This window comes from Bos taurus, chromosome 10 (genome assembly GCF_002263795.3).
Source record: "Bos taurus isolate L1 Dominette 01449 registration number 42190680 breed Hereford chromosome 10, ARS-UCD2.0, whole genome shotgun sequence".
Classification (NCBI taxonomy): domain Eukaryota; kingdom Metazoa; phylum Chordata; class Mammalia; order Artiodactyla; family Bovidae; genus Bos; species Bos taurus.
The window spans coordinates 11,132,720-11,160,513 of NC_037337.1; the positions used below are offsets into that span (position 1 = coordinate 11,132,720).

The 27,794-nt window shown below is 44.8% G+C and overlaps 1 protein-coding gene across 4 annotated transcripts in view; it reads right to left on the reverse strand.

Moving 5' to 3' along the window:
- Nucleotides 1-27,794, reverse strand: part of SERINC5 (serine incorporator 5) — a 108,456-nt gene that overhangs the window by 24,401 nt on the left and 56,261 nt on the right. For all 4 annotated transcript variants that reach the window (XM_002690460.6, XM_005211406.5, XM_059890758.1 and 1 more), the window contains exons 3-5: nucleotides 7,021-7,199; nucleotides 6,464-6,546; nucleotides 4,892-4,985 (exon numbers count right to left, since the gene is read on the reverse strand). In XM_002690460.6, coding sequence (XP_002690506.1) covers nucleotides 4,892-4,985; nucleotides 6,464-6,546; nucleotides 7,021-7,199 — 356 coding nt within the window. The remainder of the gene's footprint in view (nucleotides 1-4,891; nucleotides 4,986-6,463; nucleotides 6,547-7,020; nucleotides 7,200-27,794) is intronic.

Here is a 27,794-nt window from a genome sequence, read left to right on the forward strand (position 1 = left end):
GACGTCCTCTTGTCTTTTCTTAACTTGAAATGTGCATTAGATTCTGTGCCTCTAGTGCCCTGCCATCTGCCATGATGGCCCCAGAAACCTTTCATGATCTGGTCCAGGGCCATCTCTGATGAATGACTTTATCCCTTGCTCCCTCCCCTCGCACCTCTGGGGTCCAGCCACAGTGGATGTCTCCTCGCTCCTTAGACAAGCCAGCACAGCCCTGCCTCAGGCTCTTCCCAACTTCCTTTGTCTCCCTCATACCTTATAATGAAACCCTTTCTCTGCCCTGCTTGCCCCAACTCTCACACCCACAGCACATTCTCCACCACTGAACCTATTGCTTATTTGCTTGATTGGACTTATTAGCTACCCCCTCTCCTCTCCAGGAGAATATACACTCCACAGAGCAGGGCACTGTTGCATTCACTGCCTACTGCCAAATGCCTGGCAAGTAATAGGTGCTTAAAGAATGTCGGTGCAAGGACTGCCAACTGTCAGAGGACAACTTGATGCAGCAATGATGACAGAGTGGCCGCTACCTGTTGCTCCGGACTCTGCTGGTCCTCCCGAGACAACCTCTGTAGACACACCAAATAATGCCATGACTATACTCTCGGTGCCTGGCACAGAGTTGGCACTCCAAAAATTTTGAATCAATGCTCAATGCGAGCACTTGGATGAAGATTAGAAAAGGACCGAGCAGCAGGATGAAGTGTACAGATACAGAGGCAAGCAGGTTATCAGGTTAGAAGAGGCGGCCGGGCTCAGGCTTGGGATGAGGGCCAGGGGAAAACAAAAGCCAACAATAACATGAATTTTCAAATCTAGAAAGCCTAGAAAATGGGTCTTCATTAGAAACACCTGACTATGCTGTCTATTTTTTGTGATTTCAGTCTTGATATAGAACTGACACTTCAAACCACAAAAAATTGACCTAGAAAGTGTTAAAAACAAGATGAAAGACTTAAAATGAAGTCACTAAGGCTAAGCCCCATGTCGCCAAACCAACGCAACAGAGTATCAGCTCTCCCAGAAACAGTGAATCAGAAATTAAACCAATCAGAAATCTCCTATTCAGCACTAATTAGATAGTCTAGTTAACTAGTTAGGTAGTCTGACTGGTAGGACCTGCCATCCCCTATAGGGAAGTTACCTCACAATATCTAAACTGCTTTTCTGCCTAATGTAACTTCCTTGTCTCTGCTCCCTTTTGCCTACAGAAGTCCTTTCATTTTGTACAACTCCAGAGATCCTTTCTACTTGCTAGATTGCAGAGTGCTAAATTTGAATCAATTTTCACACAAACATTTTTAAATGCCCTAGCTTTTCTTTTAACAAAAGAACAAAACACATCACTTCACAGGTATGAAAACTGAGGTCAGAGTAGTCAAGTCATATGCCTTAAGATTCACAGATGGTAAAGAATCTGCCTGCAGTGCAGGAAACCCAGGTTCAATCCCTGGTCAGGAAGATCCCCTGGAAAAGGGAATGGCAACCTACTCCAGTATTCTTGCCTGGAGAATCCCACGGACAGGGGAGTCTAGCAGGCTATAGTCCATGTGAGCACAGTCAGACACGACTGAGCAACTGAACACGCACACATGCCTCAAGGAAAACAGCCAGATAGTCAGGGACATTAAAACCTGCTGCCTGGTATCCAGGCCCATGGCCTTTCTCTCCTACTGCCTTTGAGATTATCTCTTTTTCAAGATCTTTACAAAAGGAGAAAAAAGAAAAGGGAAGAAAAACTTTGGTTGTTTCACCCATGAAGAGAGATACAAGTATTATATTTTCTAGACTAACCTTGAAAGCAAGAATCTCCATTAAAAAAAAACCCTAAACTAAATGAACTTACATAAAAATAACAATATTTGTACATTTCTCTCAGTCAGTTCAGTTCAGTCGCTCAGTCCTGTCTGATTGAGACCCCATGAATCGCAGCACGCCAGGCCTCCCTGTCCATCACCACCTCTCAGAGTTCACTCAGACTCACGTCCATCGAGTCGGCGATGCCATCCAGCCATCTCCTCCTCTGTCGTCCCCTTCTCCTCCTGCCCCCAATCCCTCCCAGCATCAGAGTCTTTTCCAATGAGTCAACTCTTGGCATGAGGTGGCCAAAGTACTGGAGTTTCAGCTTTAGCATCATTCCTTCCAAAGAAATCCCAGGGCTGATCTCCTTCAGAATGGACCGGTTGGATCTCCTTGCAATCCAAGGGACTCTCAAGAGTCTTCTCCAGCACCACAGTTCAAAAGCATCAATTCTTCGGCTCTCAGCCTTCTTCACAGTCCAACTCTCACATCCATACATGACACAGGAAAAACCATAGCCTTGACTAGACGGACCTTTGTTGGCAAAGTAATGTCTCTGCTTTTCAATATGCTATTTAGTTTGGTCATAACTTTTCTTCCAAGGAGTAAGTGTCTTTTAATTTCATGGCTGCAGTTACCATCTGCAGTGATTTTGGAGCCCCCAAAAAACAAAGTCTGACACTGTTTCCACTGTTTCCCCATCTATTTCCCATGAAGTGATGGCACCAGATGCCATGATCTTCGTTTTCTGAATGTTGAGCTTTAAGGCAACTTTTTCAGTCTCCACTTTCACTTTCATCAAGAGGCTTTTTAGTTCCTCTTCACTTTCTGCCATAAGGGTGGTGTCATCTGCATATCTGAGGTTATTGATATTTCTCCCGGCAATTTTGATTCCAGCTTGTGTTCATTTCCTAGCTTAATCTTAATTTTAGGCAGATCAAGAAACCATGAGTATGTGGACAAAAGGGATTTTGTTTGGATGTTGGCCCCACAGCCAGTACAACAGCAACATCAATTGTTGCAAAGCTCTTAAGCCATTCCTATTAGGTGGCTTCTGGAAAGTTTTTAAAGTGATCAAACTCTTCCAAAATGCCTATTAAAACTTGGCATCTATACTCAGTCCTAGAAAATGGCTTCAGAATCAATCAAAACATTAAAAGTCAGAATAAAGCAGCACAAGCCTTCTCAAGAGAACATACTATTTAATGGGCAAATCAGGCCCTCAGAATCAAAGATATTAATATTTTACTACCAAGTTCCTAACTTGAAATTTGTGAAAATCTTAGAAAAAATTGAGGGTGACATATTATATTTTGTCTAATAAAAAATTCAGAGTGAAAGTACATTAAGAATCAATGGAAAGTGTGATATTTAATCAATGCATTTCTAACTTACTGTGCACATTTCTTCTGTACAACTGAGAAAACAGGGTCACATAAAACTATAATCACCCATTAGACTTATCTTTAGGAAAACTTTGCGGCCTCAAAACAAGATGTAGTAGAAACCCCAAACATACTAGGTTTTCGGGATGACTCAAAATGTAGGACAGCATGCAATAATAAACTTATATTTTGGACTTCCCTGGTGGTACAGTGGATAAGAATCTGCCAATGCAGGGGACACAGGTTCAATCCCTGGTCTGGGAAGATTCCACATGCCGCAGAACAACTAAAGCCCGTGCATCACACTACTGAGCCTGTGCTCCCTAGAGCCTGTGCCCACAACAAGAGAAGCCCGGGCACCACAGTGAAGAGTGGCCCCTGCTCACTGCAACTAGAGAAGTCTGAGCAGCAGTGAAGACCCAGCACAACCCAAAACAAATACACTTAAAAAAAAATTCATATATGAGCACAATTCAGACCTAGAAATCTGCATTTTCATAGTGATTAAGAATTGAAAAATACCAAAATACGACTGTAATGCTACTTCGAAGATGATTTGATGTGCTTTAAACATTTTTAACGTTGGCATTTGGGTGCATACTCTAGTATTTACCAAATAATAGAATGACTAGGAGTATCTTTTCATTCATGCATCTCATGATTTGATCTTTAAAAAACAAAACAAAATCCAAACAAAACAACAAGTACCCAGCTGCAGAATATAATCAGAATGAAAAGTGTTTTGAGAGAATGTGGACAGTATATCTTATGTTATCCAAAATTAAAAAAAATAAATTCACATTCATATAGAACTTTCAGATTTCCCCTACCCCAAAACAGTATAAAATAACATGATGCCTATAAAATCTACAAAATAACAAGAGCCTTACTAGACACAGCAGGCAGTTATTTTCACTCATATTTTATAAAGTCAGACAGAGCAGTTAAGTCAGACAGAGCTTTGCCCAGAGTAACAAAGTCACCTTGGCCTTAGCACTGAAGAAGCCGGACTCTTGTCTTGTCCAGTCATTTCCTCAATGTAGCTCAGCAAGAAATAAAATGAGCCACTAATAGTCTGGCACTTGCCACACATCTTGGGGAGTGAATCCTATTTTTAAGGCACTTAGAGTCCACATTTTTAAAAGTCAGGATGGCTTTCTAAGTGAGCACAGCAAAAGTTCCTAATGAAGGGGCTCTTCTTCTCTTAGGCAGTTGAGAAGCAACAAAATTATTTTTAAAGAGGAAAGAACTAGTCCATCGAAGTCTTTGCTGAAAGTGAACTTTCAGCTCCAAACTACTTTTTTCTTTTTAATCTGCCAAGGATGGGGGCCTAAGATAAAGCTCGCTCAACATTTTCAGCCACTGACACAGCACGGAGCTGGGCTGCGAGGCTTCAGCAGGGGGGTTGCGCGTGGCTAAGTCTCAGAGTCCAAATGAGAGGGTGTAGGGAAAAAGGCAGAAAAAAGTAAAAAGAACTGATGCGGGAAAAAGAAAGGTAGGAATGAGAGAAAATCAGTGTGAGAGAGGAGTAAAGGAAGAGGTTCAAAGAGCAGAAGGAAGGGAGAGAACCAGCAAAAACCAGTTTTGGTGTAAGCAGGCTGCTAACCCCTGGCAATACGACTCAGGGCAGGGCCTCTGTCGACACTGGGCACTCTCCCTGAGCCAGAGAGTGAGTTCACGTGGAAGCTTTCCACAAAGGCACATACCAGTTCTTGTTCCATTTATGTGCAAACTCCACAAGCAAGAGGAGCTGGATGACTATGAAGAGGAAGCCTCCGACGGCTCCCACATAGCGCCAGGCTGCAAAAGAAGACCATTTGAAAGGAGATGAGGTGACGGTCCCAAGTGTCTAACTCAAAAGAGTAATGACTGTGGTTAATTCTTACCTCCGGCTCCCTGTACTGCTAACACACTGAATTCCCATACAACTGTACAAGATGGGTATTACTATTATACCTGCTTTACAGATGAGAAAAACCGAGTCTACATGAGCTGACCAGGTCCTGCAGCCAGTCAAGTGCTGGGATGTGAGCACTGGCAGTCTGGCACCACAGCATCCAAGCTTCACCTCCATGCTATAAATAAATCCCAGATACCCTAACAGATGTAGTGAATTCATAAAAGCAGCAACAACCCCCCATTTAAAGTAAAATCACCCATTGCCAGAAAAACCCAAGATTTGAATTTTACTGGGGAGAGACCCATCAAGGTTCAATGAAGAAATGACGTTCAAACTGAAGTTCTACTTCCGGCTCAGCCACAAAGCAGCTCAAACATTGGATGAGCACCTCATATCTCTGGATTATCTATAAAACAACCGAGCTGAGCTAGTGGGCTAACTGCCAGGTCCCAACCATTCTACGCATCTTATTCTAATATATACAAGGACCTCTGTGGGGACTAGAAAACTAGTTACAGGCATTTTAGGTAAAAAGACAACTTGGATACAACTGCCTTAAGGAATGCATAAAAGCAGTGTGACCCTAAGAAATTCGCTGGACCTGGCATGTGGCTCTTTGAGGATCTATCCTCATTCACAGTGTGAATACTTTCACTATCTTAATTGGGAAAGTGAATCCATTGGGTTCGAACAGTACTTTGAACCTCTGAAACACAGGCTTTATTTTTCCCCTCCCTAGCTCAAATAAAGAAGGGCCTCTTGTTTCACTTATGGTTGAATGTGTCATAATAAATATTACTGGTAGATTCCATCGATAAGCATAGTCAATTGAATTGAATATAATTGATTGAATAGAGTTAAATGTTACACAGTTTCACACCAGTCAGGTTTAGATATAGCCTAGAGGACCCCACTATCTTAGACACAGCTACATCTTAGACACAGCCTTTCTTAGCCCACTATCGCTGAAGCAGATTTAAGCTGCTAAGAAGCCCTGGGTTTTATGTGCAGGGCAGAAAGAACAAGGTCTCCCTGGTCACGCTGCTGACATGCTAAACTAGTTTCCAAACAAGTTTTCCAAGTGCCTCATTTTCTCTTCAGGCCAATAACCTTTAACTGCAATTCTTCAGCCAGCAGAGTAACTAGAGGTTCTATCACCCATCCGGGGAGGTGGGGGTGGGGTAGGGGGGGGTGTTGATGGGGAGACAAGAACTAGAAAGGGTGAATGAAGTGTGGGCTGGTGAGGCAGGTTTTTTTTTTAAGCTACAAGAATGTTAGTAACCTAAAATATCAAAGGTACCCTGGACTATGCTTTGGAACAATTTTACGAAGTGGGTAAAAACACAATAAATAGATACTCCCAACCCTCCCTTCGTACCATTCAGAAAGGTCTCCTGATCTGGAATGAAGAAGGCTCCTGAGCACATGGCCCCCAACAGCAGAAGTTTAAAGAACCAAAAGCTGGAGGGGAAAAAAAAAAACAACAGAGGAAATGTATTCAAATGATATTCAAGGAAGGACAAAAGACCTCTTAGAAGTTAAGTGCGTCAATCCGTGATTCTGTTCACTTCAAATGGAGGGGAAGAAATTAAGTGACTGGGGACTGCCTCCTCCCATAATTAGACAGACTCAGTGCTTGACCTCTGATTGTGCCAAACCCTTTTGTCGCAGGGGGGAAGTGACCTGGGGGAAGGTCTTGGTACAAGAAATAAGCTCTTATCTCCACTGCATTTCTCACTATGGCATCAGGTGTTACAAACAGGAATTCAGTTCTTAGTCCACTGTGCAGTGAAAAGTGTAATTTCCACCTTCTCTAAAATCACTATCAACAATTTCAACTAGAGGAAAGCAGTCAGAGGGTGTGACGAGTAGAAGACGCCCTGGAATGCTGCTCTGAGTTCAAGGAAAGGAGAAACGATCCCCATGAAGACTCACCCATTGTGAATGTAGGCTCTACAGCTTTTACTGTTGTTGATATTCAAGGTCAGGAGGCAGAAGATGAAGAAGAAACAGGCCATTCCAAAACAGACTCTGTATACTGCAGAATACCCCACCAGCTTCTCACAGGTGTCACCAGCTTTAATGCCTTTACAAATATCTTCAAAATAAGGGATCTGAAGGAAAAGAGAGAAAGTCTTTGTTAAAACTACGTAAGGAAGAGTTGGTGTGGTTCTTTCAGACTGCAAGTCAAAATCCAATGTGAAATACACCATGTACCAAGAGAAATTAAGACTGAGAAGAAAGTCTCTCTTTCCAAAGACCTTTTCCTTAATTTCCTCTGAATCCTTTTTAGAGATATAGCGCTTATAACGTACCAGGCACCCTTCACTTACCCCTAATGAATTCTGAAATCCAGTATCAGAATTTTTAAAAATTATGCTTATAATACACGGGTATTTTTTCTTAAAATGTGTAAATATAGAGATTAAGTGCACATATGCCTTTATTTATATAGGATAAGCTCCTAACCTAGAAATGAAATCAATGGGTCAGGTAGTAGCTACATTTGAAAATTTCAAGCAATAAAGTCAAATCACTGTTTCAAAGGCTGCATTTATATCCCACCAGCAATATTTGAGACTGCTCACATTCCCAGCCTGAGCACCACATTTAAGGGTTAAAAACCACGATCTTGTTTCAATGTCCATAGTCCTCATTACTAGCAAGGTTCATATCTTTTTTTTAATTTAATATATTGTTCTGTGAATTGGTGGTTAATAGGATTTTCACTTGATCCACTGGAGTTCTTTATTTATGGATCTTAATCTGATAAATGTCAACAATGGTTTATTCCAGTATAATTAGAAGGTTTTAATATAAAACCCACTTACATTATCAGAATAATTAAAAATTTACATTATGAGAACAAGCAGCACATTTCTACTAATGTCAGAAAATAAAGATTTACTGTTAAAAACAAAAAAGAGAGAAATCTGCTTCTTACCAACATCAAAGCTGAACACTCTTCAGAACAGAAAATAAGTTGAAAAATCACATTATAGCCTTTACTCACAAAACAAAAACTAAAACCAGGGGGAGAAAGGACAAAACACTAAAGGTAAAGCTGAAGCATGATAATTTCATTTCTTCTACAGAAAAGATCCTAAAGAAACAGTAACAATGAGGTTGTTAAAATTTCCATCTGAGACCTAAGATACCACAAGTCACCTAGCGCAGCCAAAAAATAAAAATTAAAAAAGTTTTAAAATAAAAGATTTCCATAAACAGAAGGAAGACTAAATGTAGTTGAAGTTCATCTTCCTCCCTGAGGATTCTCTCCCTCAGAAAAGATTTGCAATCATTACTATACCTGGATCTCAAATATGATTTTTTTTTTAAATGAGTGTCTTGGGCAAAAATGCATTGTTACTGAGATCCCATTATAATAGTTCCACTTTCATGCATAGCTATAAAAGATTTCATAAAGAAATACCAAACATTTTGTGGTCAGCAAGTTCCTGCAACTCCAATTTTTTTAGATCACAGCAAGATGTAAATCCACAAAGAGAGACATTAGTATTATTTTTTGACCAAGCCAGGTAAAACACAGATTGTGTAGTTAAATTTAAATGTTGTATAAATAACAACTAATTTTTAATATAACAATATTTTGGGATACACTTAGACTAAATATTGCATGGGGGCATACTTATACTAAAAAAGTATTCCTTGCCAAGAGATAAAGCTCAAAAGAAGGCATGGTCTTGGTGGGAAGGGCTGGGTATATGCCACGCCAAGAAGACTGGCTCTCACACTGTAAGGAAGGGGAAACAGCTATTTAAGCTGGAATGCCTTTGGCTGCAAAGTGGAGAACATGTGAGAAAAGGGACAAGTTTGAGGCAGGAGGATTAGAAGGCCACTGAATTAGCAGTCCGGAAAACAGTTGAAGAAAGTAAACTAGTAGTCGAAAAAATACAAAGTCTGTGGGTGGAAGTCATAGTTGGCAGGACTGAAGGATAGGGAGAGGGTTCTCTTCTGCCTTTTTAAAGTATTTAGGGTGGAGGGGGAGTAGGGTTAAAGGGAAAAAGGAAAGTGAAGTTGCTCAGTCATGTCCAACTCTTTGCGACACCATGGACTGCAGCCTCCCAGGCTCCTCCGTCCATAGGATTCTCCAGGCAAGAGTACTGGAGTGGGTAGCCTATCCCTTCTCCAGGGGATCTTCCGGACTCAGGGATTGAACCCAGGTCTCCCGCATTCCAGGCAGACGCTTTACCCTCTAAGCCACCAGGGAAGCCCTAGGAACTGAAAAGAGCTCTGGGAGTTTGTTTTTAACATAGAGGGTTGGAAGCACCCTGGAGCATTCCAGTGAGAAGGTGAGTCTGGAAACTGCTTGAAAACAGTGATTAAGATACAGGATGCGCCCCCACCAGGTCATGAGAGACCTTAGCAAGGGCTTTCTGAAGGAGTCTGAATTTTCAGCTGTTTCACAATGAGTGAGCAAATTCACACGGTTAAAATCTTCATCTACTGAAGTCATGGGGGACCCCGTACAAGTGAATGTTTCAGAGCCTGCAGCAGGAAACAAAAGCTGCACCCTATGAATGGTACTGGTAATACGGAGGTTCAGCTCAGTTCAGTCGCTCAGTCGTGTCCGACTCCTTGTGACCCCATGAACTGCAGCATGCCAGGCCTCCCTGTCCATCAAGTGTGCCTTAGGAAGCATCACGACGAACAAAGCTAGTGGAGGTGATGGAGTTCCAGTTGAGCTATTTCAAATCCTGAAAGATGACTGCACTCAATATGCCAGCAAATTTGGAAAATTCAGCAGTGGCCACAGGACTGGAAAAGGTCAGTTTTCATTCCAATCCCAAAGAAAGGCAATGCCAAAGAATGCTCAAACTACCGCACAATTGCACTCATCTCACATGCACCCCGCTCCAGTACTCTTGCCTGGAAAATCCCATGGACAGAGGAGCCTGGTGGGCTGCAGTCCATGGGGTCCCGAAGAGTCGGATACGACTGAGCGACTTCACTTTCACTTTTCACTTTCATGCATTGGAGAAGGAAATGTCAACCCACTCCAGTGTTCTTGCCTGGAGAATCCCAGTGACCGGAGAGCCTGGTGGGCTGCCGTCTATGGGGTCGCACAGAGTTGGACATGACTGAAGTGACTTAGCAGCAGCAGCAGTAGCACATGCTAGTAAAGTTATAAGGAGGTAATGTTGCTTTAAATCTGTAAAAGGAGGCCAAGTTATAAGGAGGTAATGTTGCTTTAAATCTGTAAAAGGAGGCACCATGCCTCCACCTTATTTGTTTTATTCATATGGGATTTACTGCTCTGTAATATTCATTCAACTCTTCCCCTACCTTCTCTGTTCCCCCTATCATCAAAGCTAATCCCTTTTGCACAGCGCCCCCACACTCTTGCCATAACACATGCATGTCAGTTCAGTTAAGTCGCTTAGCTGTGTCCAACTCTTTGCGACCCAATGAAATGCAGCACACCAGGCCTCCCTGTCCATCACCAACTCCTGGAGTTTACCCAAACTCATGTACATTGAGTCAGTGATGCCATCCAACCATCTCATCCTCTGTTGTCCCCTTCTCCTCCTGCCCTCAATCTTTCCCAGCATCAGGGTCTTTTCAAATGAGTCAGCTCTTCGCATCAGGTGGCCAAAGTATTGGAGTTTCAGCTTCAACATCAGTCCTTCCAATGAATACCCAGGGCTGATCTCCCTTAGGATGGACTGGTTGGATGTCCTTGCAGTCCAAGGAACTCTCAAGAGTCTTCTCCAACACCAGTTTAAAAGCATCAATTCTTCGGCACTCAGCTTTCTTTATAGTCCAACTCTCACATCCATACATGACTACTGGAAAAACCACAGCCTTGACTAGACGGACCTTTGTTGACAAAGTAATGTCTTTGCTTTTTAATATGCTGTCTAGGCTGGTCATAACTTTCCTTCCAAGGAATAAACGTCTTTTAATTTCATGGCTGCAGTCACCATCTGCAGTGATTTTGGAGTCAGCATCCCTTTAATCTACCCAGTCCATCTTTCCCAGTCAGATTCTTTTCCACCTCCCTACCCACACCCAATTCTCTCTTCTCCTCAGATCAGTTGAAGAAGAATGCTCCTGCCAGCAGGCATGAGCACCCACCCTGTCATCTCCCACAAACTCCCCTCCCCAGACCCTTACTTACTGCCAGGGGCCCTTAGGCTCATCAAAGGGTGAGTATGTGGCACTGCATATCTCATCCACAATAAAAGTAGGCAAACAACCCCCTGCTCTAAATACTAAGACCTGTCTTATGCTCTGTGGGTGACTCAAGACGTCTAGCTTTCAGCATGTGGTGAATATTTTTGGGTAAAGAACCTCCGAGTAGAACAAGCTGGCAGGATTTAGCAACGGGAATTTGCTCTGATTAAATATTTGCTGTTCCGAGCTCCATCCCAGTTTTAGAAAAAGACAACATACATCACACACAGATTCCACACTGTGGGCTGGAGGGGATGGGCCTGCTAAGGATGGTGCCTCTTATGTCTGGCTCTGGGCATCCAGGGACACTGCATCTGTGTTGGTTCTGTACAGACCCGAGGGCAAGGAGTTTCCTCCCAACCATTGAGCAACCAAACTCAAAGTCACAAAGTATCAGTGAGAATAAAGAGCTCATGTGGACTTCCAACCCTAACTCCACTAATAGTTGGGAAAATCACACACCCTAGCTGAGCCTCAGTTTCCCTATCTGTACAATGAAATAATACTGCCTTCTACCTCATGAAGCTGCTCTGAGAATTAAATCAGTGAATCCTTGTAAAAAGGGCTCATCACAGTTCTTGATCCATAGTAGCCATTAAGCAAACGTACTTAATTCTAAAGTTATTATTTAAAAAAAAAAAACAAACCTTTTGGGGGAGGGAGTCAGGCACATTATATGAACCCCTGATTGGCTGATGCATTCTGATTTAAACAAGAGGGGAAATGAACATCTTAGAACTCAGTAGACATTCTATTCACTTTACCAAAGGATTCATATTGAAGGATACAGCTGAACTTCTGTATAATTGCCAGTTCTGCATCTATAGATTTAACTAACCACAAAAAGAAATTTAAAAAAAAATTTAAATTTCAAATTTAAATTTGAAAGTTTCAAAACACAAAACTTGAATTTGCCATGTACCTGGAACTATTTACGTAGTATTAGATATTTTAAGTAATCTAGCAATGATTTAAAGTATATAAGAGGATGTGCCTAAGTTATATGCAAGTCCATTTTATATAAGGGACTTAAGCATCAGTGGATTTTGATATCCAAGAGGGTCCTGGAACCAACCCCCAAAGGATACCAAGGAACAATTGTACTGGCAACTGTCAATAAGGTGAACCTTTCCCTGGCACATCTATAAAGGCATACCTCAGAGATACTGTGGGTTCGGTTCCAGATCAATGTAATAAAGCAAATGGCAGAGTAAAGCAAGCCACGTGACTTTTTTGGTTTTCCAGGGCACATAAAAGTTAAGTTTACACTATACTGCAGTCTATTAAGTGTGCAATAGCATTATGTGTGTGTTTTTTTTTTTTTAAAAAGCGTTGTTTAAAAATTTAATAATATAAGATTTAAAAATATTTTATTGCTAAAGAACACCAATCATCTAAGCCTTTGGTGAGTCATGGCAGTAACATCAAAGATCACTGAACATGTAACAACAGTAATGAGAAAGTTTGAAATATTGCGAGAATTACCCAAGTGTGACACAGAATGAGCAAATGCTGTTCGGAAAATGGCACACTGATTCACATGCTCGAGGCAGGGTTTCCCACAAACCTTCAGTTTGTAAGTAAAGCACAACAAAGCAAGGTATGCCTGTATAAGAACTGAGTTCTAAAAACAGTACTCACTACCTGTCTTTCAGAGACCTAGTCACCACTCAAAAGAAAATATATCTGAACTTCCAAATCAGGGAAGACATTTCAAAACATCAACACAAGTATTAAGCCTAGAGATGTTAACTAGAAAATCCCCATGGCTTTTCTTTTGAGGGGAGATGCTGGCTATGCCCTTAAAACAATTTCAATCTTGGGCAAATAAATGTGAAGAAATAATGGCAGGGTTAGAAAGGCCTACAGCTCTAGTTGGCCAGGGGCCCACATGCTACAAACTTAGAAATAAAGAATAGAATTTGGGAGTGGTTCTTACAGAAATGAAGAGGAAATGGAGCATCATGTCCCCATAACATTATTTTAGAGAGATGAGTAAACGGCACATTAACAAAGCTGATGAGTCTTACCTTCCATTATATCAAATTTTTAGGACATTGAATGAAACCAAGCTGCAAAGAAAGCTTTGGGAGAGCTGAGCAGGAGTGATATCACAAAACCTAGAAGAACTAGATCTACAGGTTCTGTTTAATATCTTACTTGAAATAAACTTCAGAACCAAGACTCTCTCCCCTTTCTGACATTCCAATTATTTGTAAACTTTTGAAGACAGTTTAGTTTTCTCTGTGGAAAAATTCCAGTGTCCATGACAGTGGACCCACCCATGGACAGGAGTTGCAAAACGGGGAAGGCTAAAATCAGCTTCCATCCTCCCCTTGACGGCTTCTAGCAATCAAGGGTCATTTCTCTGTAAATTATTACCTTTGAGGCCCTTTCGGGACTGTGGGGGCTATTTTTAAAAACAGTAACCACGAGGGACTTCCCTGGTGGTCCAGTGGTTAAGACTCTGCACTTCTAAAGGTAGGAGGCATAGGTTCCATCCCTGGTCAGGGAACCAAGATCATCACACATGCAATGCAGTGCAGCCAAACAAAAAAAAAGTAAGCATCAGTACTCACCTCTCTTTTGTTCAGATTTCTCAATATTTTTAAGAGAAAAGTTTACAATGTGTCATTATTAAAAGTCATATGTGGGTGCTCAGTTGCTCAGTCCTGTCTGACTCTTTGTACCTTCATGGACTGTAGCCCACCAGGCTCCTCTGCCCATGGATTTCCCAGGCAAGAATACTGGAGTGGGTTGCTATTTCCTACCCCAGGGGATCTTCTTGACCCAGGGATCAAACCTGTGTCTCTTGCATCTCTTGCATTGGCAGGCAGATTGTCTACCACTGAGCCACCTGGGGAGCCCATTAAAAGTTATATGGGGAACTGAAACTCCAGTACTTTGGCCACCTCATGTGAAGAGTTGACTCATTGGAAAAGACCCTGATGCTGGGAGGGATTGAGGGCAGGAGGAAGAGGGGATGACAGAGGATGAGATGGCTGGATGGCATCATCGACTCTATGGACGTGAGTTTGAGTGAAGATGATGATGGACAGGGAGGCCTGGCGTGCTGCGATTCATGGGATTGCAAAGAGTCCGACACGACTGAGCGACTGAACTGAACTGAACTGAAAATTCCACTGAGCCTGGTTTTATTTGACCCAGTCACCTCTGCAGTCAGGAACTTAATGTCCCCAATAGTAACTCCCCAGAATCTCAGAAGCATGCAAGACAGAGACGATGCTAGAGTTCACAGCTCCCCCTCCACCATGAGCCTTTCAGGATCAAACCGCCACAAATATGATTAGATAGTTAGAAAACGACTCCAATCACAAACTTTAAATATTAAGCTTTCAATTGAAACAAGACAGCTTGCAGAGAACTGACTAATGATGACGACATGAGGGGCTCTTCCTCAGAAGGGAAACAGGGAGCAGCTACCATCAATCTGCTCAGGGAATTAGGATTTATGAAGGCAGAATGTACAAAGAACCACTCCACCTGCTAACCTTGAAGGAGGGATAAGAGTTAATCCCAGCGAAAACTCATATAAAGCTTCAATGAGGCAACAGCAGTGGGCCTTGGGGCCATGAATAGATAGGTCCTATGTGCTGACTGGTGCAGCCTATGAGAGAAGGCAGAGGGACCAAGGACCAAGATTCCCCATTTCTAGTTTGGCGGTGGGTTGGATGGTGGGCCAGCAGTGGACAGGAAGCACAGGAGAAGGGCGGTTTCAGGGTGCAGGGGCAGTAATTCACTTAAGTGCAGGCTGCCAGAATCAAGGGGAAATGTGAGCAGATGGCGAGAGAGCAAGACTAGAGAAAAGGACTGGTAGGGACCAGAAGAGATGGCAAAGGAGGCACTCAATGGAATAAATAAATTTACCAGGAGAGGAACCCAGGTGGAGGAGCGGGGGGTGAAGGAGACAGAGCTGGGAACAGCCCAGAGAGCTGAGGAATGCAAACATTCAGGGACTGGGAAGAAAGGGGAAAAAAAAACAAGAAAGAAACTGAAAAGATACAGAGCCAGAGAGAAGTGGAGCCAGCTCTCAGGAAGCAGAGTGTGTCACCAGTTGATGAGACGCCAGAAGTAACATTGGATTTGGGAACAAAGAGTCATTTGGGGCAGTAATCAGAATACTCTCCAGAGCAGAGACTGAAGGCTGAGGAGAGGAGACAGTCCAGGGGGCTGCATACTGGGCAGGAAGTGACCCCAGCAGGCCTTTCACCCCTGCTTTCAAGAAATCTAACTGCAAACCTAAAAGTGCATCATTCTAAAAGGTATTTATTTACCATTATACAAGCAATCTGGAGAAGAGAATGCCAACCCACTCCCATATTCCTGCTGGGAGAATCCCCTCGACAGAGGAGCTTGGCGGGTTATAGTCCATGGGGTCGCAAAGAGTCAGATACGACTGAGCAAGTGAGCATACATACAAGCAACACATATTTACATTCTTGTTGCCAAAGAAAATGTAAATTACAACAGATACAGGTAACTGAATCCCCCTAACCATCATGACTCCAACCCTAACCTGACTGCTTCCAGAGGGAACCCCTGTCTCACTTCCTTGTAGGCCCTTTGCTCTGTTACTCCCCACTCATTATGTCCCACAGACTGTTGCATGTTCAACATATAAATCTATTTGCAACCTTTTAAACTGCTATATAAAGAAAGCTGAGCGCCAAAGAATTGATGCTTTTGAACTGTGGTGTTGGAGAAGACTCTTGAGAGTCCCTTGGACTGCAAGGAGATCCAACCAGTCCATCCTAAAGGAGATCAGTCCTGGGTGTTCACTGGAAGGACTGATGTTGAAGCTGAAACTCCAATACTTTGGCCACCTGATGCAAAGAGCTGACTCATTAGAAAAGACCCTGATGCTGGGAAAGATTGAGGGCAGGAGGAGAAGGGGATGACAGAGGATGAGATGGTTGAATGGCATCACTGACTCAATGGACATGGGTTTGGGTGGACTCCGGGAGTTGGTGATGGACAGGGAGGCCTGGCATGCTGTGGTTCATGGGGTCGCAAAGAGTTGGCCATGACTGAGCGACTGAAACTACTATACAGAAGTCCACAGCCCAGACCCATCGTAATTTAGTCTCTGTGACCCTAATGGCAGACATTCACATTGTTTCTGAGTTTTCACCCTTAGGAACAAGGCATAATCGATAGTGCCTGTACTGTGGGTATCGCATGTCTCTTTCTCTGCACATGCAGAGGCATTAAGAAGGACTGACATCCAGAAGGCGAATGCTGGATCATGAAGGTGGTTAAATTTTCATAGACACTGACAAACTCTTCCCAGGGAGGGTTGAAAACTCTAGGGTAATGGGTAACAGGGAGACCAGACAAGATGAACAGAGGAGCCAACAGAGCCCCCCACTCCATCTCGGAATCAGGAAAGTCTCTGCTGCTCCCACAGGACCAGCTTCTCAGTAAGCACTGACCCCCAAAATCAAGGGGAAAAGGGTGGACCAGGGCCCTGAGTCCAGAAAACAAATCCATACCTAAGCCCAGAGATAAGACTGCTGCTGTGGAGGCCTGGACTTTGTTTTAGATGGAAGACACAGTTACTGACCCACACTCTCTCCCACAGGATGCAGTGTCTGATAGAGGAGTCTGTGGCCCCTGAGAGGAGCAAGGCCCACTGACAGTTCTCTCTTGAACACTCAGATGCTGGAGTTTCTTTGAAAAGGACCAAGTATCTAAACAGGCAGGGCTTTCTAGTCAGACCGCTTATCAGTGGGAAGATGTGCTTATGGCCAAAGTGAGCAGCACCAAATCAGCTAACTTCCCATTGAATGTGTGAACAGGAAGAGCATGGTGATCTAAATATGCAAATCCAACCACACTCATGGCTGTTTTCTGTAAATAGCTACTGAAAGTCCAATGAAATGGGAGTTTACAGGTGTATTCTTCATCCCACACTATATGTTATGTAAATATACCTAGATATCACAGCACAGGGCTTGGTCATTCCCTGACTCATTCATATCTACTATATACAGGTACACTTCTGGGTTATGGAGATTCAAGCAGCAAATAAAACAGATTAAAAATCCAAGCTAGGGCTTCCCCGGTGGTCTAGGCATTAAGAATTCGCCCGCCAGTGCAGGGTACACAGGTTTGGTCCGGGAGTATCCCACATGCCGCCAAGCAACATGCGCCACGACTACTGGGGCAGCACTCCAGAGTCCATGCTCTGCAAGAAAAGCCACTGCAATTGGAAGTCCACGCACTGGAAGTAGAGAGTAGCCCTTGCTCTCCGCAACTGGAGAAAGCCCAAGCACAGTAACGAAGACCCAGCACAGCCAAAAATAAATAAATGAAAAAAGAAATATTAAAAAACAGAAAAATCCAAGCTAACAAGGAGCTAACTTTCTAGAGAAATGCTAGCCACGTGTGCTCTTCTTTACGGATATTCCAGGCATTTTCATGGTTTAATTTTGACTATCCACATGAGTTAGTCCATCCTAAAGGAAATCGACCCTGAATATTCATTGGAAGGACTGAGGCTGGAGCTGAAGCTCCAATCCTTTGGCCATCTGATGTGAAGAGCCTACTCACTGAAAAAGACTCTGATGGTGGGAAAAACTGGAGGCAGGAGGAGAAGGGGGCGACAGAGGATGAGATGCTTGGATGGTATCCCTGACTCTATGGACATGAGTTTGAGCAAACTCTGGGAGATAGTGAAGAACAGGGAAGCCTGGAGTGCTGCAGTTCATGCGGTCACAAAGAATAGACACAACTTAGCAACTGAACAACAACAATCCATGATTTTGCCTTAGGTACGACACAGAAACCTAATGTTCTCCAAAAGATGGAATTCTACTGTGAAATGAAATATTTCCCGCTCTACACTCAAGTCTCTTTCAAATGCAAATATCTGAGCCTGAAACAAAGCCAGCTATTTGGAAGCCATCAGCTACTTCCTCCCCGTTAGAGCTGAGGAGCTGGTGCAATGTGAGAGGTGGCCTCATCGGACACCCCTTACAGTAAACGGGAATTAGGAAGTGAACAATAAAGAAAGCAGGACTGGCCCCAGATAGTTAGAGACATATGAAAGAAATGATTTCAGCAAATCCGGAGACTTGCATTTTCCCATACGTAAAAGATGGCTGAATCTCTTCATGTGACAGATTTGGCTTTTCTTAAGTGTGTGCTTGCTCCGTTCCTTCAGTCCTCTTTGCAACTGAAGAGTTCTCTTCAGTCCTTTACCATGGACTAGCCCCCAGGCTCCTCTGTCCATGGTATTCTCCAGGCAAGAATACTGGAGTAGGTTGTCATTTCCTTCTCCAGGGGATCTTCCTGACCCAGGAATTGAACCCCCGTCTCCTGAGTCTCTGTATTGGAGGTGGATTATTTACCCACTGAGCCACCTAAAAGTGTGAAAGTCGTTCAGTTGTGTCTGACTCTTTGTGACTCCAGGGACTATACAGTCCATGGAATTCTCCAGGCCAGAATACTGGAGTGGGTAGAGTTTCCCTTCTCCAGGGGATCTTCCCAACTCAGGGATTGAACCCAGGTCTCCTGCATTGCAGGTGGATTCTTTACCAACTGATCCACAGAGTAATCTTTCAATATTCAGATTACCTGCCTCCTTGCTGCAAACTTGTACACAGCCTGGCTCCTCCCCTGCCTCCTCAGAGTCAGCTCTCTCAGGATTGCCTGAGATGCTGTCTCCTGGGCTTGAGTCCTAACATTTACACTGAATAAAACCTAATACTCAAAGGTTGCACATGTTTTTCCAGTCAACACTACCAAACCTACACCCTCCAGATTCTGAGAGCCTCTGGTCAATTGTTCCCCAATTCTAGGGCTAAGACCCCAGCCACACACACAGTTCGGTTTCTGGCCCAGCATCCTTCTCATTTTACACTGGACCAGGAATTGGGGGCCCCCATTGGAGAAGGAAATGGCAACCCACTCCAGTGTTCTTGCCTGGAGAATCCCAGGGATGGGGGAGCCTGGTGGGCTGCCGTCTATGGGGTCGCACAGAGTCGGACACAACTGAAGTGACTTAGCAGCAGCATCAGCAGAAGAACTGGGGTACCCACATACTCATTTTATCCATCCCTACTTCTTCCCAAATCACCAAAATGCTTGGTTTGGCTACATAGAAAGAAGGGCTGATTATTATTATTTTTTAACCTGTAAATGATTTACCATGTATCTCAAAAGGCCAGGATGAATAAATCCATCACGAGTGAAAACATCATGCTGTTCACTGTGTCTCACTAAATTTATTGCTGTGTTGTTCTTGCCTAGTCAACCCAGAACATGGCTCATACAGCCTGGTATCTGCAACTTAATCAGGAGCTCCAGGACCCTCAGCACAAAGTTTAGCCCATTCAAGTTTCCCCTTTAGGGAAAGAGGAGAAGAACTGCGTAGGACACAAACCGGGCCACTGAGGTCAACCATGGGCCAGCACAGCAAAGGAAAGCCTGTGGGTCAGAACCAGGCAGCTCCTGTTTATGTAAATAAAGTTTTATTGGAACACAGCCATGCTCATTTGTAGGTATTTTGTTTTGGCTGCAGAGTTGAGTAGTTGCTAAGGACCACAGGGCCTTCATAGCTGAAATGTTTACTAGCTGGCTCTTTACAGGAAAGGTTTGCCCAGCCCAGGACCAGGAAGTAGAGCTGAGGAGCTGTGCTAACTGCTGAAGTGTAAATTAGCATCTCAAAGGCAAATGACAACTGGTGATGACTTACTCTACAGATCAACAGTCAAAGGAACAGCAGACAGGCAGTCAGCTCAACTGGTCGTGATCAATTGCCTTCGGTTCTCCCGAGTGTCCTGCCTTCTCCAGAGCACACCCTGCTGCCCCCCAAATGGAACTTGGTGCTTTAAGTGAATTAAATTGTTCATCTGCCATATGCTATTTTCAGGGCTACAGCTTAAGGGTTTAATTTGTCTGTCTACAAAAAAAAAAAAAAAAGCTTTGTGGAAGGGGTGGTGGAGGACATGTCTTTGAGTTCAGAGCTTTTTTTCTGTGGGTCAGAAGCCCACATAGTAGGAAAAAAAAAAAACAAAAACCCTCACATCTGTTATACAAACACGACTTGTGGAACCAAAAATAAAACCCACACTGATGAAAGCCGGCGTGTTGCAAGACATAATTTTAGACTTAATTTTAAGACTGTAGAAACAGCTTCACTAAAATTTAAAAACCACAACCTCGCCTTCCCCTGCCCCCCACCTCCCTCAAATACCCAACCCCTCTTTGTGATTAAGCTCAACCCTGCTTTAGAGGGCAAAACACTCTAAGCCCTTTTACAAACCTCCCACCTCACCTAGACTTCCAGTTCTCCCACAAAAGGATAGGGAGAAAGCATTCCTGAGTTCTGATGTGACCCCAGAGGTCAACAGAAGGGAGCGCTAAGCTGACACCACCATCTCCAATAATCACTAATGGAATTCAGATATTTTTAACTTTCAAACACAACCACGCACACATGTGGCCTGATGCTGGGGCGCCTTCCTCACACACGGAAAGTGCATAAGGAGGCCCCGTTCTCACGCCCGCATCCCATGCACCTGGCACAGTGCTTGGCACTCACATGGGCAGGAAAGAAGGGAGGGAGGGAGGAAGGAATCAATTACGTGACTTAAAAGATTTTTTTAAAAAACAAGAACTCAGATCACAGTTTAACCAAGTAACACGATCAGTCTTTTAAACGGTTATCAAGACTCAACTATTCACAATATTTACGTTTGCTGCTCACCGCAATCCGAGGCTACTGTTAATGTTGTGCCATTTGTCTGTGCCTCTGGCCCCGTCACAACAGAGCTGTTTCCAGCCATAAGACCCTCTCTGTCCCGTTTATCTGTAGAGAGCGTCAAGGCCTCTGCAGATTGTTGCTTAACAGACGCTTTTGATGATGACAGAAAAAAAGGGTTAGGAAAACTTCAGTTCTCACATCTCATCGCCCTCGCCCACAGTGAGATGCACCCTGAAACGGAGATCCTATTAACATCTGATGCTCCCCCAAAGCTTCTGGATAATGGATCCTCCAGACAAAGGACAATAGCTATTGTTTCTTGTTTTCTGGCTCCTGGGGAGCTCATTATTACTGGACAAGGGTCAAACCTCTTTGTCTTTGGTTCAGACTCAAAAAGGCTCTCAGCAGGGTTTCACGTTAGTTCAGATCACTGCCTGCAGAACCAGCCTGCTTCCCACCATCATTTCTCCGCATTCACTGAGTACTGAAGGCTGGGGCCTGAGCCACGAAAGAAGCGACGGATGTGGGGGGGGGACCACAGGAATGGTCTTCTTCGGGTGGTGTTACGTCTGGATGCAAGGTGGACAGAAGATAAAACTGTTTGGAAACATGTGTCCCCAGAGTCACCCAACTGAGAGTGGAGGGGACCCAGAAGATTTAAGAGATGGAATCTCACTGCCAACACACCCCTGGCTAACTCTGATCAGGCCACAGTGAGAAATCCCCCTCTGTATTCTACAGAGAACTTGAAGTTCAATGGCCCAGACCAACCTTAAACCTCAGAAACATGCTGGCTGATCCGCTGGACACATATAAGGAACAACAGCCGTACAATGAACTCGGCAGCTGTTCAGAAGGAAGACTTTCGGAAAGCATTCTATCTCAGCTGAATTTAAAAAATAAAAAAACTCCAGAATCAGATAACTGGGTCAGCCATTTTTTTTGGAGGGGTGGGCCGGGGGGTACTAAGTCAACACTTGTTCTAACATAAAACAGAAAATACCAGCTGAGACCATAGAGTTCTGCTCCCTATAACCTGAATACGCTACAGCAACACCTGTTGCAAGGTCTCAGGAACAAGGTTCTGTTAACATTCAACCAGGAAAGACCCAAATCAGAGCAAGAGCCAGACTTCCCAGCCTGAGCATGAATACCTGTCATGCTGTGCTGGGACAAATTACATGGTGTTTGTGACCAGAGCAGAGTATTTTTCACTGCTGCTGTTTACTTTGAAAAGATGGTCACACCAAACACAACTTGAAGGCGGGCTCTGTTTCACATGCGAAGCCACCGCACAAGTAAATAGTACATTTGCGGTCGCCCTTATTTTCTACTTCAAACTAACTGGCGTCCCTGGAGCCCAGCTGCTGGCTCTCAGGAGGGAAAGAGGCTGGTGGGGAAGGTGAGCTAAGGAAGCTGCTGAGGCCCATGTTTTCCAGAGGAAATGCTTCTCCCTCGACATAAGTCCAGAAGGAAGGTCAGGAATCATGAGGAAGGGTGTTTGCTAAGGCTTCTCCTGCCGCTCCTGTGAACGTCTCAGCAACAACCAGACCCGGCTGAACAGGCCAGCGAGGCACCCCGGCGGGGGTCCAGCGGTCCCGGGCCCTCGTCCAGCGCTACCTGGTGTCACGCCCTGGACAAGCCACCTCACTGCCCTGCGCCACCCCTCTCATCTGTCAAAAGAGGAGACTGGTTAGGATTATAATGGAAGATTCTGCCACTGTGAAACAATGTTTTACTCAAATTATACTGTCAAAAGAGGGCAATATTTTCTCTGTGTAACATGTAACACCACATAGTAAATGCTGTCTCTTCACTGGGGAGAAGACATAAATAGAAGCTGCACCCCTTTTTTTTTCTCCCCATCAAAGCCTCTTGATGAAAGTGAAAGAGGAGAGTGAAAAAGTTGGCTTAAAGCTCAACATTCAGAAAACGAAGATCATGGCATCTGGTCCCATCACTTCAGGGCAGATAGATGGGGAAACAGTGGAAACAGTGTCAGACTTTATCTTTTTGGGCTCCAAAATCACTGCAGATGGTGACTGCACCCATGAAATTAAAAGACGCTTACTCCTTGGAAGAAAAGTTATGACCAACCTAGATAGCATATTGAAAAGCAGAGACATTACTTTGCCAACAAAGGTCTGTCTTGTCAAGGCTATGGTTTTTCCAGTGGTCACGTATGGATGTGAGAGTTGGACTATAAAGAAAGCTGGGCACTGAAGAATTGATGCTTTTGAACTGCGGTGTTGGAGAAGACTCTTGAGAGTCCCTTGGACTGCAAGGAGATCCAGCCAGTCCATTCTGAAGGAGATCAGCCCTAGGATTTCTTTGGAAGGAATGATGCTGAAGCTGAAACTCCAGTACTTTGGCCACCTCATGCGAAGAGCTGACTCATTGGAAAAGACTCTAATGCTGGGAGGGATTGGGGGCAAGAGGAGAAGGGGACGACAGAGGATGAGATGGCTGGATGGCATCACTGACTCGATGGACGTGAGTCTGGGTGAACTTCGGGAGTTGGTGATGGACAGGGAGGCCTGGCGTGCTGCGATTCATGGGGTCGCAAAGAGTCGGACACGACTGAGCGATTGAACTGAACTGATTATCTTTTTAACTAGGTTCTTTACCTAGTAACTTTGTTTCATGTTGTTGTTTTTTTTTTTAATCCCCTATGACTAGCAAGGGACCAGGAACTGGAGGGCTTTCCCCAAAACAATACTATCCCTAATGCTTTTATATTCCTAATCATGCAGGTTACACATAAAAAGTAGAACAGCTCATTACTGAATTTCAGCATCTCTAACATAGTGGATCAAAGCTCTGTCAACTCTAGGAACCACCAAAGCTGGCTAAACGTCACTGAACTGACCACAGGTGTACTCAGGAGAGCATTCTGAAATCTAAGTTTTTCTCTGAGGCATGTAGCTTCTGTGTTCCTCTACAGCCTGTGGGGACTCCGGAATTTGAAAATGGAGTACCATCTGGGAGAAATACAAGTTCCAACAACATCCTCAGGTCGCCCATGGGGATAGTTATCTAGAGAACGAAGTCTGAGGGAAGTGAACTTGCGAAGCCGGGGACAGGAGGGCAATCCAAGTCTAAATAAGAGAACTGGAATGTGACATCAGGAAGCCTGGGGGGGCTGAAGCAGGACTGTCTGACAGCAGACTGGAAACCCAACACTTTATGACCTTTGTGGGGAAGTATGTGGTCAGCACTGGACCTGGAAAAAGTGGGGAGGATGATCTATCAGGATCCCGGGCCTGTCCTGAGAAAACCGTGCCTCAACCAGCAGACCAGTTAGGATGTGAATAACCAAAGCCAGAAATGAAAGCACCGCCTCAGGGAAAGGATCACGCCAGGACGTGACCTCTTCACTGCCCGGGGTGAGGCTGGGGGTGGGGAGAATCTCCAGATACGGATGTGGCTTGGAACAAGCCTGGCTATAAATAGTACTTCTTTATTTCATTTTCATCCATCTACTTCCAAATAATCTTATGCTAATAAAGCTAATATACATGAATTTCCCATTAACACATCCTCTTCTCCTTCTAACGAACGGTGAAAATGACTGGGAAATACAGGCCAGAGATAATTTATATATCACCTCTAGGGATGTGTTGAGAGAGACTGGATTTTCTGAATAAATAGAGAAAAATCCTTTAAGCCCATCCTGTTATCTCCATTCCAAGGGCCTAAATCCATAGCTGGCAGCCTCAACAATCCATCCCTGTTCCCCTTCCCTAGCAAATTTACACTGCATAATAACTGCAGAAATCGTGATTAGAACATATACTTAAAATTCGTTTAAGGTGGTTACACTCCCAGGTTACAGTCATAACCTGTAACCTGTAAGTGTAACTGAAAAGGGGCCAGATTCAGATCCCATCAGTGTCCCACTTCCACCCCACACTGGTCCTGAGACTGAGCAGTCCGCTGAGTCCACTGGACCAAAGTGACGAGGACAATTTCTAAATGGCTCCTTGGATAAAATCGTCAGGTTCCAGCAAGTCAAGGGCAGACCAGCCACGGCAGGAAGGGGCTTCTCGGGTCCAGCCTGGGCCTGTGCGCACAGATCCGCACAGACCACTGAGCACACTCAGCAACCTCTCTGCTCGTCAGGCTGGGCAACGAGCCTGGGGTCCATTCTGATACATACAAGCCTTTTCACAAACTCGTAAACTCAGAGCTTAAGCTGTTTCAGGAGATGCACATCCAAATGCCTTTCTTGGGAACAAGAAGTAAGGATGGAGGTAAGCATCCAGCGACGGGGCCTGTAGTGAGCTAGCATGCTTGGCCCTCTAAAGGCAGCCAACTGCACATTACAAAAAAAATCTGCAGGCCAAACAAGAAGAGCTTGTAAACCAACGAACAATTCCTGGGCTAGGAGGTTTTCGGGGGCACCTGAAATCTCTGGGTGTGGCCCTGGCTAATGGGTGGGGCTGGGGCTGGCTTTTCTCAAGTCCAGGGAAAGAATGGGATTCAGAAGCTGCTTTTAAGACACTGAGGAACTGCAGCCTGAGGCAGCCCCTCACCTCTGGGCTCTCATCCAGCCTTCCTTTTCTGCCTACATTATCATCCTGTGCTGAAAAGAACCAAAATGCTCTTTTCATCCAATCATAGGAAGGATGCAATTTCACATTCCTACTCAGAGGAAAATGACCTAAACTCACCAGCAGAAAGTCATGTATATAAAGCAAAACATGTCTCCAAAAGAGATCAAGTAAGACTATAAAATGTTAACACTTTTTACAACAAAGGAAGGGACCAAGAAAACCGCTGCTATCAAAACCAAAGACCATAGTAGCTTCTCCTCTCAATACAAGGAACGATTCTTCAAATTTTAAATTTCAAGCAAACCCACACACACTACAACAACACAAACAGCGGTCTTCCACAATATGGAAGATGTGTTTTGGCTCTGAAAAAAAAGTAAGACACAAAGGTTCAGCCATCTCAGGCACCACCTACCACCCCATCAATGAGTCAGCCTGGGGACTAAGTGAACACGGGTTGGAGGAGACGGATCTGAGACGCTTCAGTGCAGGGGCCTGCGGGCTCTTCCTGCCTGGACCTGGCACACAGCTCACAGGGAGGCAGCCCCAAGGGCCATATATGCCCTGTCCTCCCTTTTCCAGCACTGGCTTAGTCTTCAGAGCTCCTACCCCACCAGAAACAAGAACAGCCTTCCTTTGCACAGCTTCCAGAGGATGCGCAAACCTCAAGGGTCAGCATCCCTCCACACAGAAGCTGTATCTTGATTCGGTGGTGCCGGGCAGAAGGCTTACATCTCTCACCCATTTTGTAGTTGTTCTCCTACGTTCTAAAGTGGGTCTTTAATCCCCACAGGCATCAAGTGTCTCAAGACTATTTCTGAGTGAATTACACAGCTACTGACAACGATGACTTGCAATAAAACGGATGGTACGTTTTGAGATGGGAAAAATGCTCACAGGAGAAGACAGAAATCACACCCAGGTCAACCAGCACGGCAGAATCAGAGTGCTCATGAGAAAGAGGAGGTTCCTGATGGGGAGAAGGGAGGACGTGCACTCATCTCCTGGGAGAACACCAAGATCGCGACTCGCTACTGAACGACCATTGACAGGAAAATGTGGCAACCCACCAAAAAGATAACCCACAACCAAGGGCAAAGGAGAAGCCCCAGCAAGATGGGAGGAGGGGCATAATCACGTCTAAAATCAAACTTCATATCCACCAGAGACTCTAGGAGGGCACACACCAACCTTGTGTGCACCAGGACCCAGGGAAAGGAGCAGTGACCCCACAAGAGACTGACCCAGACCTGCCTGCGTCTGAGGGCCTTCTGCGGAGGCTCGGGTCAGCAGCGGCCTGCCGCAGGGCCAGGGCACGAGCAGCAGCAGTCCTGGGAGGCGTGGCACGTGGCATTCGTCCTTGAGGAGGAGGTCGCCATTAGCCCCACCCAAGAGCCCTTTGGCGAGTCCTCCACAAACTGGAGAACAATTATACCCGAGAAGTTCTCGCACTGTTGCAGAAGCTCCAGACCCCACAACAGACTTCCCAACCTGTGGATCCAGCAAAGGGCCTGAGAACCCCCCAGGGAATCTGACTTTGAGGGTCAGCAGGATTCGATTACAAAACTTCCACAGGTCTGCAGAAACAGTGAGAAGAGGAAGGACGACGTCTGGCCCAGCAGCTCTTGGCAGCTCCCTCTTGCTCGGAGTTCAACACCCACCATGCTCTGCAGCCAAGGCGAAAACTGAAAATAACGGAAAAGGTGCTGCCCGGTGCCCTTCACCCTCACACCAGAGGCCTGCGAGCCTCTGGACAGAGCCCTGGCCGTTGCGCACGAAGGCAGGGCTGCTGGGTGGGAGGCAATTACACGCTCCCATCCGGACTGGGGAAAGGATACGTGCTTTCCCCTCTTTCTCTCACATCCTCCGACATCTCCACAGGCCAGCTAAGAGAGGGCAAGGACTGTGGCAAAGCCTAGTGTGTGTCCCCACAAGGGGACCTTTCAGCGCCTGCCCTCAAGCAAGGCCTGAGGATGAAGTCAGCCTCTATTCCATTGGCCAAGAAACAAACTGACTTTGTGACCAGCTAGCCGGCCAATCCTGTGAGGCTTCAGAGATGGAAAAAGGTTGGTTTCACCCACGGGAGCCTCATTCCCTATGCAGAAAGCCCAGCCAAACCATTTTCAAATAAGTACATTCAGGGAACAAGCACAGAAACATTTATAAGAGCCTCTGTGAGGAGTCAGGGTTGCCTCTTCCCTCCTTCCTTCCCTTCCTCCACCCTC